Source organism: Rattus rattus, chromosome 3 (assembly GCF_011064425.1).
Source record: "Rattus rattus isolate New Zealand chromosome 3, Rrattus_CSIRO_v1, whole genome shotgun sequence".
Taxonomy (NCBI): Eukaryota; Metazoa; Chordata; class Mammalia; order Rodentia; family Muridae; genus Rattus; species Rattus rattus.
The window spans coordinates 67,416,640-67,429,414 of record NC_046156.1 but is presented as its reverse complement, the minus strand read 5'-3'; the positions used below and the strand labels follow the sequence as shown (position 1 = coordinate 67,429,414).

Sequence of the window (12,775 nt, the reverse complement as noted above, 5' to 3'; positions counted from 1 at the left end):
CCTCCCTCAGAGCACTGCCGCCATCTAGGGGCCTCTCTTTTCATTACAAGCTTTTCTTTTTCTACCACAAGTGTGGGGCCACAGAGCTCAACAGGGTTACAGGACTTGTAACAGCAGAGCCCTAAGTACAGCCTAGCTCTGCTGATTACAATCCAGTCTTTTCCATTTACTGTGCTGAAATAACGTGTTTCTCTTTAGCTGTTAGAATTGTTTAAGTGGCTGGAGAGACTGCAGTTAAGAGCACATGCTGCTTTTCCAGAGGACCCAGGTTCAGTTCCCAACACCCTGGCAGGCCACTCACAATTGCCAGCAGCTCCAGCTACAGAGGACTGGCGCCCTCACACAGATGCCACAGGCACCTGCATACAGTGGCTTTCACTCACACTGACACACAGAGATGAATACAAATAAATCTTTAAAATGTTTTGGTATTGGGGTTGGGGATTTAGCTCAGTGGTAGAGCGCTTGCCTAGCAAGCGCAAGGCCCTGGGTTCGGTCCTCAGCTCCGGAAAAAAAAAAAAAAACGTTTTGGTATTTTCTTAGCCTATAGAAGTTACAAAGGCATGGGGAGGCCAGAAGGGGTGGGTGGGGGAACACCCTCATAGAAGCAGAGGGAGAGGGAAAGGAAAATAAAATAAAAAGAAGTTACAAAGGCTCACACAACAACACAGGTATTCCTGTAATATCCCAGTACTAGGGAGACTGATTCTGTCTTGTAAAACAAGAAGGGAAGGAGGGGTAGGCATTGATGGCAAAGAACAAATTAAAGCTTTGGATTTTTTAAAAAAGATTTTTTGTGCATGAATGTTTTGCCCACATGCATATATATGTACCGTGTGTCAGAAAGTGTTGGCTTGTCCAAACTGGAGTCATAGATGGTTATGAGTCACCATATGGGTGCTAGGAATTAAACTCAGGTCCTCTACAGAACATGTGCTCTTAGCCTCTGAGCCATCTCTCCACCTTCTGAAATGTTCTTTCAGATAGAGAACTAGCCGGGTTGGTAGTGTGTGTGTAATCCTAGAGACAGACAGATCAGGAATTCAGGGTCATTTGCCTACTTATTGAATTTTTCAAAGCTAGGCTAGGCTACACGAGACAGTGGTCCCAACCTTCCAAATGTTGTGACCCTCTGATACAGTCCCTTATGTTGTAGTGACCTCCAACCATTATTGCTACCTCATAACTGTAATTTTGCTAGGTAAGAATTGTAATGTTAATATCTGATATGCAACCCCAGTGCAGGGTCCCATCCCACAGGTTGAGAACCACTAGTCTTGGAGGGCAGTTTGTGGGAAAGAAGTCCTGTTTTATGTAGATACAGTACCATTGTTACTTAGAAATTCAGACTGTGAACTCATCCACTGATGGAGAGTTCTTTCTTGGTGACTGCCTGTAACTTCAGGTCTGGAGTGTTTTAGGGCTGTGTAACAACAAGCCATCTCCAACCTCTATGTCAGATAAAAGAACAATGAGTCTGGGGAACATTCTAGATGATTTTAAACAACTGCATATCTTTTTTTTTTTTTTTTTTTTTTCGGAGCTGGGGACCGAACCAAGGGCCTTGCGCTTGCTAGGCAAGTGCTCTACCACTGAGCTAAATCCCCAACCCCACAACTGCAAAGTTAGGTAAGGATTCACTGACGTTCTTTTCAGAACTGATTCAAATTCAGAAATCAGAAATATTGGCTATGTACTTTTCCTTTTTTTTTTTTTTTTTTTTTCCTCGGAGCTGGGGACCCGAACCAGGCCTTATGTTTATTAGGCAAGCGCTCTACCACTGAGCTAAATCAAACCCCGGCTGTGTACTTTTCAAAAATTAACCATCTTTTTGCTGTTTGTACCAGTGCCTCCCTGTGTATCCCAGGCTGAACTAATTCATGATCATCGTGCTGAGCTTCTCAAGTGCAGGATTAGTCATGCCCCACATCTGGATGGCCATCAATCTAAATTATTCTGTATTCCTTCTTTAAATTTTTTAAAAAGACAAGTAAAACAAAAAAAGCCCAGGTGTGGTGACCCATGCCTCTAATCCCAGCACTTGTGAGGCACAAGTAGGTGGATCTCTGAGAGTTAAGAGAGTTAGAGACCCAGTTTGGTCCAAAAAAAGGAGTTCTAGGTTAGCCTGGGCTGTTACACAGAAACCTGTCTCAAAATTAAAAAAAAAAAAAACTACAACATTGAGAGAGAGGGGTTGAAGGAGAGAAAGGAGAACAAGCCAAAGCTGATGGAACATTCATGCTCTGCTGCTTGTGGAGGTGGTGGGGTGTCAACCCTAAGAGGGGTTAAACTTGAATCTGAAGCCAACTTGGTCAATATAATGAAACCTCATATCTATAGGACACAGTGGCATATCCTATAATCCTAGCACTTGTAGGCAGAGGCAAAGAGGATCTGGAGTTCAGGGATATCCTTTGATATATAATTCAAAGCCTACATGAAATCAACCCCAAAAACAAGTCAATCTACATTTATTCTCCCAATCATGGAGAAGTATTCTATTAAGAGTCCTGACTCAGGCTGGAGAGATGGCTCAGTGGTTAAGAGCACTTCAGCCTACCATTGTTTTCCAGGCACCACTGAAGACGAGTCGAAATTTCTCAAAGGATCAAAGGATCCAGTGCATTTAACCCTCCAGTTCAGTACCATATAAAGACAGCACTGTTTTCTCTGTGGATGTTTGAAAGTGTTGACAGGATTTTTAAAATACACAATGGTGAAAACATTGTGTGCAGAGGAAATGGGCTAGTCAGAAGACTCTGCTAGACCCAGGTGACCCTGGAGTGACAGCCTGGCAAAACTATGATAACCATTAGGATATGTATGCCAAGTCAGGTGACAGTGCATGTCTTTAATCCCAGTACTCAGGAGACAGAGACCAAAGGACAGGCCAAGAGTCTGAAGTTAGCCTGATCAGTATAGTTCCAGATCAGTAAGAGCTACATAACTAGACTCTTATCTCAAAAAAAAAAACAAACAAACAAAAAAAAAAAAAAAAACTTGGAAGCTGGGTGGCATTCCTTTATCCCAGCACTTGGGAGGAGTTCAGGACAGCCTGGGCTACATAGTGAGTTTCTGTTTCTGGTGAATTCCTGGAAAATCAGAGCTATGTAGTGAGACCATGTCTCAAAGCAAAAATAAAGCATTGATCCTCTACAAATTTGAATCTCAAAGTGGTCTGCCCTGTGTTGGTTGTTCCTACTAGATGGGATAGATCATGTTCTAGGGGATGGATATAGAAGATTTTGTGAACCAGGTAAGGAAAATTTATGGAAACTGAATACCTCAGGGAAGAGATTCAGGACCACCTTCTCCAGCACAGTACAGAGCAGAGCCCTGCAAATAAAACTCACTCTTGTCAACCACTGATGATGCTGCTTCTGACCTCTGAAGTGAAAGCATGATTGTATCCAGCCCCTTGAACCTACAAGTGGTACCCAGGCCTCCGTCCTAAATACCATGGAAGCCAAGAAACTAGTGTTATCAATAGCCTGGATAGTTGTGCCCATTTTTAAGCTGAGTCATAATTTACATAAAATACTGGATAGCAAATAATTTATGAATCAACACCATATACAGTCAACATGAAAACAGTTGTCTTCACAGTTCCTTCACACTTCCAGTCAATCACTTCATCCCTTTCAACTCTCCACCACAACCACTGTTCTGGTTTCCACACCAGATTAACTTCTAAATTCATAAAAGCATATAGTTCTTTCTTTCTGCCTTCTTTTGCTATTGTTTAAACATACAAATACCACAATTTGTTTACCCAATGTGTTAGGCTTTTAGTACAATGAGTAAACTTGGTACCAACCTTGACTTATGTTGTGTTGCTGTGAAGGGACACCGTGACCAAGACAACTTACAAAAGGGTGCATTAGGGGCTGACTTACAGTTTTAGAGTCCATGGTCATCATGGCAGGAAAACAGACAATGGCAGTGGCTGAATAGCTGAGTTTTACATCCTGATCTGCAGGCAACATGCAGAGGGAGACACCAGGCCTACCCTGAGCCTTTGAGACCTCAAAGCACAGTGGCACACCTCCAAAAAAGGCCATATACCTAATATACCTAATACCACTAACTGGAGACCAAGAATTCAAGCCTAGGCACTTAAAGGGACCATTCTTATCCAAACCAATTTTTTTAATTGCATTTTAATTTACACTTTAAATGTTATCCCTTTTCCCCTCCAGAAACCCAATATCCCATCACCACCTTGCCTCTGAGGATGCTCCCTCCCACCTCCCTGCCGACATTACCCTACAACCACCAACTTTCTAAACTAGTTTGTGTGAACATGTCTCATCTCTTTTAGACAAACACCTAGGAATAGGATCAAATCAAATCAAAGCAGTGGTATGTACTCCAAGGCCCAAGGAACTTGAGAGGCTGGGGCAAAAGGATCACTTCAGCCTGGTACTGGAAACCAACCTAAGCAATATACATGTAGTGAAACTTACTTAAAAAATAATTAGGTGGGCTGGAGAGATGGCTCAGTGGCTAAGAGCACTGACTGCTCTTCCAGAGGTCCTGAGTTCAATTCCCAGCAACCACATGGCGGCTCACAAACATGTCATGAGATCCCTCTTTTAGTGTGTCTGAAGACAACAACAGTGCATTCACATACATAAATCTTTTAAAAAATACCAGGGCTAGGTTCATGCTTTTCCCCCCCGCTAACCAGTGAGTTTATTGGGGTTACAAGAGTGGGTTGTGTAGGCATGAATTCAAGGAAGGTGCATCATTGAAAAGCCTACATCAGCATTGGAGTACAGATCGCTTAAGAAAGCTATAGTCTTAGCATTTACACAGAATGCTCAGGCTGCCTGCTGAGTTGTAGAGCCTCCTTCCTCCAGCAGTACTTACTGTTTATATGTCCTCAGGGAGCCATATTTGGTGGCTGTTTGCTTAGGTGGCAGAGACCTGGTACACATTGGGACCCTGGTACCTTCTTTTTGCAGCCTGGCTGTCATGTAGTAAGCATCATCTTCTGCCACCCATAACCTGATATTCTTCAGTCACCCATGCAAAGGCAGTGCTACTAAGCAACCTTCATCATTAAAGAAAGCTAAGAGATCCATGCTGAAATATTTAATGTGTGAATATTTTGCTTCCACCTTGTATACCACATGCATATCTGGTCCCCGTGGACTTTGGATCTGCTGAACCAGTTATAGATAACTGTGAACCACCACATGGATGCTAGCAATTGAACCTAGGTTATATATCCCACAAATATTTACTCAAAGTCAGATTTGATTCTGAATCAGAATAAAGTGCCTCTAATTGGTGCTTCATGTTTATACATGTGGATTGCTGTAGTTTCATTAACACTAGCAGAAGACAGGAGGCAACTGGCAAGGACTTTACCATTCAATGACTGTGGTACAGGACAATAATGTTTTTAAAGATTTTCTACTCTGGTACCAAGCTTCCTTTTCCTGTGACATCGCCTCATCCTTCAGGTTTACACAGGATGTACACATAAGACATGGCCTATGCAAAGAGCAGTCGAGAGATTACATTCTTGGCATACTATACATAGAACGTGTATGTAGGCACACAGGGCTTGTAGAACTTGACACACTTGGGCAACCTTGACTTTTGATGCTCTTCAGAAAGGCTATTAATCTAACCAACAGAGGGCAGAGCCAGATCCAGTCAGGCATCTCATTAGTTACCATCAGCAAGCCTTCTCAGAGGCACAGCTGAAGGCAACCTGCAGCACTGATCTCAGGTCCGTACTCTAGAGCCTTTAAGGTAGGCCTAATAGGTCTTTTAGATTTGACCTTGGTGACACTGGTCTCCAGTGGTCAGTCACACGGATGTTATAAAAAGCTAACATACCACTTTATGCAAAACCAGGAAGCCAAGCCTGCTACTTCTCAGAGCATCATCACAGTTTGCATTGAATCAAAGCACTGCAGAACAGTGAACTTTCCTGGAGTCCTTATCAATACCTCTCTACAGGTGGCAGTGTGATGGAACCAGTAAGGCTCAGGAGATCCCCACTATTGTCAATTCAATCCAAGCTTTTAGTTGTCTTTATTACAAGGCATTCTTCATGCAGTAAAAACTTATATATGAAATTCTAGCACCACTTGTGATTGACCTCTACCTTGTAACAATGGTTTCACTAAAAATTTCTAACTGAGGGTGGTGGTGGTGGCACTTAACTGTAATCTCTGCAATTCATGGAGGATGCATTAAAGGCCAACCTAGGCTACACAGAAACCCCATTTTGTGGAGCTGCTCTTCCAGAGCAGCCAGGTTCAGTTCCCAGCACCTACATGGCAGCTCCAGTTCCAAAGGGAATCTGCAGGCTTCTTCCTGCACATATGATACACTGAGGCACACACACATTTACACAAAAATGTTCTTAAAACTCCTGGATACAAAGTACATGGAAATAATACTTAATATTGAACAAGTACTGTTATGAGAACTTCCTGAGAAGTGACTACCAAAGAACATGCTTCAGATAACCAACTAACTGCAGTCACCAACCTAGACTAGTGGTCACTGAATGCTTAAAGCACTGGAGCAAATGAAGACCAAAAGGTGTAACAGTGTTGCAGATGATTCCTCATTCTCCCATACTCTTCAGTTACAAAGGCCCATCCCTTGATCTCCTAGATCACTTCCCCCTTTTCAAGTTAGGCTTCAGTTAAGGCTGAAAAGAAAAAGGCTGAAAGAAAGCCCCCTTTCAGTTAAGGCTGCTCTCAGTCCACAGTATCACATCACAATTTTGCTTTTCTATGGTAGACTAAGGTAAAATTACTCAGAGACCTTTGGAGGCACTTCTTATAACACATGTTCAAGGTGGCCTGTAAGTAGGCTTACATTTTAACTGAACACATGAAATGGGCCAGCCGCTTATTTCTTGTTTTTGCTTTAATGTATGTGCAGGTCTGGTGCTTGAAAAGATGTGGGATCCCTGCAACTTTTGTTTTAGAAGGATGTGAGCCACCACGTCCTCTGCCAAGAGCAGCAAGTGCCCTTAAAGGTGTGCCATCTTGAGCTCCTGGCTATCTTATATTCACTCCATGAAGGATGCTGGTCTTTTTGTGACTCGAGCCCACAAACAAGATGGGCTATTAGTAGCAGCACTATCTGCTTCTTTACCAAGACATCAACAGGCTTACCTGAGGTACATATGTCAACAGATACTTGACGGCTAGAAAAGTAGCCATAATAGTGTTTGCTCGCTACCATGACCAAGGCACCTATTAATACTGTAAACAGACCATTTGCCTAGAGGATAGAAACGTGTTAAACTTTACCCTGTAAAAGTATAGGCTAGAACTGGAGGAGGCAACTAACCGCTTAATGAAAATTAAGAAACTGAGTTAATTTGAACAATGCCAACTTTCCGAGTGGCACACTAAAGGGGTGAGCTCAATAGCAGAGCACTTACCTAGCATGTTTAAGGTCTGAGATCTGGATGATCCCTGGGCATCGTAAAACCTTTACAAACCATTTCCAGTAGTCAATCTTTTGGCTCACCAACTGTAGTTTCTAAACTAGTGGTTCTCAGCCTTCCTAATGCTGCGACCCTTTAATACAGTTCCTCATGTTGTGGTGACCCTCAACCATAAAGTCATCTTTGTTGCTACTCCATAACTGTAACTGTGCTATTGGGCAGTATGAGTTTATTTAAAGGGAGGAAAAAAAGAACTTTGGAGTATGCTGGTATCATAGGGTGTGGTGGCACATGCCTTTAAACCAGCTATTTACAAAATCATTAAGTCCAGTAGGTCAAACTGACCAATACCTGATTCACCAGCTCTCATATTTTAAAACAATGTCCAGAAGCAATCATCACAAATAGGACTTTTTATTTGTCGCTATTAAAAATCTGGATTTTAAACGGATTCTTGGACTGGTGGTTCATAGCCATCAGCTCGTTCAACCTTAGCACCTGTCTCATCACCAGTTGTTTTGCCAGAACTACCGCCTTCACCATGGAGCTCCATGAGTTTTCCCACTAAAAGGAAAAGAAAAACAATCTTGTTATAGACAAGTATAAAAAATGGTCTTCTGTACTACAGACAGAAGAAAACAGACCATCATTTTGTCCTACATGTATAGGCTGGCTCAGTGGTTAAGAGGCACTTGTTCTTGCAGAGGAACTGGGTTCGGTTCCCAGCACCCACAGGCGGCCTGTAACCATCTCTAACTCCAGTCCAAGACCACCAGTGTCTCCAGGAATACATTCATTATACACACAGGCAGGCAAATTAAATCAAAAATTCTAAAGTCATTTTTAAAAATGTACTTGGTCCCACAAATTCCTATCTCATAAACATGATTTTTTTCTCACTTACATTCAAACTTGGGTTTCTTCAGCATTTTGACTTTCCTAACAAAAACGTCATGGAGAGGATAGATGGACTGGCAAGCCTTCTCTATGTCTTTCCCAATGCTGTCTGGAATCCTGCAAGAACAAGAAACTTTTAAAAACAAGCAACCAAAACCCCAAAGTCTAGTTTCTCACACAGAAGCAATTTTCTTTAAATAGAAAACAATCTTAGAAAGTAACAATCTTAGAAAGTATCTAAATTGTAACACAGCCTAGCAAAATTAAAATTAGCATGTCTTATAACCCTCTTAGCTACCTATATTCTGCATGGGAACATCAGAAAAATGTGACAGTTATTATCAGTGGTCATCAACTGGGACCGAAACATTTTCTCATCACACATTCCCATGATTATGTAAAGTTTTGTTATTCATTGTGTATTAAAGTCAAGTCTAAATTTCACTCTCCACAAAACAGTGATTTGAGGTTCCACCTCAAAAAGAAGAAACACACTTACAGTTTATTAACTACTTCCTTCAAGTCATTTGTCTGCACTTCTCGGGTCATGATCTCCATCATCTTCTTGCGGATCTGGCGGACCTGCTGGTGCTGCGCATAGGATGTCTTTCTAATCTGGTTGTTACGTTTTTTAGTGAAACCAACACAGAAAAGTCGGAGCAAATACCCATCGGTCGTCTTCACATCAACATGAGCTTCAATCATGGTCTAGTGAGAAAAGGATGCTGTCAGCTCATAAGCGTTTGGGGTTTGCTGTTTTCTGAGACAGGTTCTCACTATATAGCCCTGGTTGGTTAGCCTTGAACTTAAGAGACCACCCCTTCCTTTTGTGTTTTTAATGGCCTAAATCAATTTTTAAGTGCTAATTAAAAAGCTTGGGATGTCAAACCCATGTGACATAATAAACAAGTTTACACAACTTCCTGAAAGTGAAATTAGAATGATACCCCAAATCATTATTGTTACCCTGCCTTTAAACCAGTCAATTGAAGTCACATCCCTTACATTTATACCAACACTCGCAAACATAAGAGCTTTGAAAGTTAGATCCTAAGACGGTATAGACAGAATAAAACTTTTTTTATCTTTTACAAAGGAAAACTAGGTTGTATGTGGTGGCTTTAGTTCCAGTACTCCAAGCAAGAGGCAGAAAATGCTGGATCTCTTAGTAATTTGAGCCCAACCTGCTCTACATAGAAATTCCATGCCAGCTAAGGATACAGTGAAACCCTGTCTCAAGAAACCAAAAAACAAAACAACAACACACACACACAAAAAAAAGACCCACAAAACGAGCCACACACAACCCACGCCCGAAATCCCTGCAGTTTACAAAGGCAGATCCAAAGTTCATGGCCAGTTTGGTCTGCATAGCAAGCACCACATCACAACAGGTAGGCGATCCTTTCATGAAAAAAGGGGGCAGTGGAGTTCTACTATAAAAATGTATTTTCTCAATGCTCTTTATTCCAAACTAAAGTTATCCAAAGAACTTAAATACATAATTCCAGAGCCAAGATCTAAATAAAATCTGCAACTAGGCCATACTACCATCTTTTTCTCTTTTTTCTTTTTTCTTTTTTTTTTTCGGAGCTGGGGACCCAACCCAGGGCCTTGCGCCTGCTAGGCAAGCGCTCTACCACTGAGCTAAATCCCCAACCCCATACTACCATCTTTTAAAGGGCCATTTTAGTGGCTAAGTGATCTGACTTCTTTGAATTTTACAAATTACATTTATTAATTTACAAATTATACACCCAATATTTGCCATGAGTATATGCCTTCAATCCTATCACAAGAGGCGGGATTATGAGCCTGAGATCAGCCCACATAGCATAATCAGAACTGCCTAAAACAAAATCTTGACATCACTGCAAAGGAGTCTATAACAATATTTACTAAATAGCTTATTATTTCCAAAATTCCATAACGTATATAAGGGAATGTCAGCAAGAAATGTTATCGGTGAAATCAGTAGGATTCATATGGGACCGAAACATCCTGTCATCACTCATTCCCATATACAGTATGTCACGACTGTCACCCAGACACATCTGAACAGCTGTGTCCTGAAACATGGGTTGCTGCTCTCTTTGTTGGTCACCATTTCCCCTGCATCTGCTATTTCATCTTCACAACTCCATGAGCTGATTGTCACTGTCAGACAATCAAGTCACCTAGAGCATCTTTTCACTATGAACTCAAACATTCACCAAACTGCAAAGCTCCCCACTCACCTCATGTGACCATAACAAGCTAACACTAGGCTAAGGCCTGCAGCTCAGTGTTAGGACCGAATGCCTAGCATGTGGAGCGCCTTGGGCACAGAAAAGCAGTGATACTTACTGGTGTGAAACAGGAGGCCCCAACTCCAGGCTGCTGCTTCACACCAGGAAAACCATCCAAGTTGGAAATGAAACCGAACTCTCCAGTCCACGTTTGCTCCTTCCTACCAACACACCCATGATGTCTTTTGCACACCCACAGTTTTTGGTCTCACCTGCCACTTTTTGACCATGGAGCACATTTTGTCCCGGGTAAGATCCATGCCATGGAAGTTAGTCAGACAGTTTTTGCCCTGAACATCCTCAGTGATTAGCTTGAACTTCCTAAATGCAACTTCATCATTCTGTAGATCTGCAAGACTCACTTCAAACACACGACCCTTGAGGCCATCCGATGCAATTTCTACAAAAGAATGACAGATCCTGTTAACTTGTTACCAAATCCACCTCCACACCAGTGACTTACTGGCAATACTGCAATGTCTCCTTGGACAGTTGTATAAACACTTCCTTGCTGCTGCAAATGTATTAAAAACAAGCACTCCAAAATGCCAAGCCTGCAACCACTGGGCTGACATTTCAACCAAGTCCCCCAGCATAGGACAAATCGTTTGACCAAGAGGCCTGTTAAAAACACACATGCAACAGCTTAGGAACAAAGCAAAAGTATATGGTACTCACTGGTTCCTTGAGTCCTTGTAACTAGTGTTTTCCCGATGTTCCTAATATTGAACATTGCTGGAGCTTTCACATCATACCAGTCTTTCTTAGAAAATGGATCAACCCTGGATTGGAGAGAATAACCAAGTTTCTCTGTAAATCCTAAGAACAAGCCTGACAACTTTTAAACTCTTCTTAATGCTTCTATTGACACAATTTCCCAGGCAAAATCTTGTAGAGGGCTTGCATTTAATACAAAATGACGCCCCTCACCGTGGGGTGAACCTGTAAGGCTGGCTTGTCTGCCAATGCATGAACCAGTAGGTTCGAAAACACGCCTTCTGCACTCGTCCATTACATAGGCTATTATATACTGCCCCGGAACCCAAAGGACTTCTGACATTAACTGGTACGAACTGCTGTCACGAGGTCCCGGCACGCAAGTGACATGGGGTCAACCAGAGTGACTGCCGAGCCTCCTGAAGTAGAAGGGGCGCTAAAAGTGCAGCGGACTTCAAGCAACCCAGGAGGCCACAGTTCGAAACACGGGAGCAACTACTCGAGACGGAGGGCGGGCTCACACGCGGCACGCGACGCCCGGCCCAGAGGGAGAGGCGGCCGTCCGGATCGCACCCGCCAGCAGCCGTACCGCGCAATCCACCATGCATCCCCACCATCCGCCCTACACCGCAGACCAGAACCTGCCCACCGACTCCTGCGGGACCCAAAGACCGGGGGTTCGCGAAATCCGCCACTTACACTTTCTTCTTGGCTCCCTTCTTGCCACCTTTCGTCAGGCGCTTGTTCTTCCCGACCGCCATGGTGCCGCTCTGAGAGCCAAAAGGGCGGAAGTACAACTCGCGCGAGAACTTAATGCGAACCGGGCGGGGAGCGCTGTCTACGTGACCCTTGCTCTTTCGCCCTTCCGCCTTTGATAATCTCGCGACACTTCCCAGAGTCTCCTTCCCACCGTTCTGCGACAGCGCCCTCGTGTGTCGGGAGGTCGCGCAGCGGGCCGCGGGCTGGCTATGGGAGACTGCTGTGCACAGGAGCTTGCAAATTGTCAGAGATGTTCAACTCACGTCGGGTTTCCTATGTTTTCCATTTCCCTGAGTGTGGGACGTTTCCGTACACGAAATGGCGTCTGAACTCTCTCAAGGTTTTAATTTTGAGAGTATGTTTCTTCCCTAGATCCTGGGCTTTAAATCACAAAACCATGTTCAAGTGGTGACTTGAACGTACTTAGCCTTCTGACCTCTTTAGCTATCAGTGTGTGAAATGGGAATAATCACGTGATTTATTTCATAATGTTAGTATAATTAAATAAACATAACTTCGGGCATGCTGTTCACGTGCTGAGATGGTTGTGTGGTGAACATTCATGAAAAGAGAGGCTTAGCCACGTGTGATAACAAATGCCTTGCAATCCCAGAGCTCTGGAGGCAGGAGGATAGCAAGTTGGAGTAGAGCCTAGAGTATGTGGTGCGTTCCAGACTAGCCTGAA

At 43.1% G+C, this 12,775-nt stretch overlaps 1 protein-coding gene and 2 non-coding genes across 3 annotated transcripts; all 3 read right to left on the bottom strand.

Annotated features, from left to right (window-relative positions):
• Nucleotides 1-7,824: 7,824 nt before the first annotated feature.
• On the bottom strand, nt 7,825-12,162 carry Rps3a (ribosomal protein S3A). The gene is made up of 6 exons (XM_032898149.1): nt 12,031-12,162; nt 11,293-11,396; nt 10,827-11,014; nt 8,826-9,034; nt 8,334-8,443; nt 7,825-7,993 (listed from the first exon to the last, which is right to left on the bottom strand). The coding sequence occupies exons 1-6, from the start codon at nt 12,090-12,092 to the stop codon at nt 7,872-7,874; spliced, it is 795 nt and encodes a 264-aa protein (XP_032754040.1). The 5' UTR covers nt 12,093-12,162; the 3' UTR covers nt 7,825-7,871.
• On the bottom strand, nt 8,641-8,712 carry LOC116897477. The gene has a single exon (XR_004387502.1). It is a non-coding gene; the product is annotated as a small nucleolar RNA SNORD73 (small nucleolar RNA).
• Nucleotides 10,269-10,342, bottom strand: LOC116897479. The gene has a single exon (XR_004387503.1). It is a non-coding gene; the product is annotated as a small nucleolar RNA SNORD73 (small nucleolar RNA).
• Nucleotides 12,163-12,775: the final 613 nt, after the last annotated feature.

Coding starts and splice junctions, on each gene's coding strand:
- Rps3a (XM_032898149.1), bottom strand. CDS start 12,092: ATGGCGGTCGGGAAGAACAAGCGCCTGACGAAAGGTGGCAAGAAGGGA. Junction 11,397..12,030: donor AAGGGAGCCAAGAAGAAAGT/GTAAGTGGCGGA, acceptor TCTCCAATCCAG/GGTTGATCCATTTTCTAAGA. Junction 8,444..8,825: donor AAGGAAGTAGTTAATAAACT/GTAAGTGTGTTT, acceptor TTGTTCTTGCAG/GATTCCAGACAGCATTGGGA.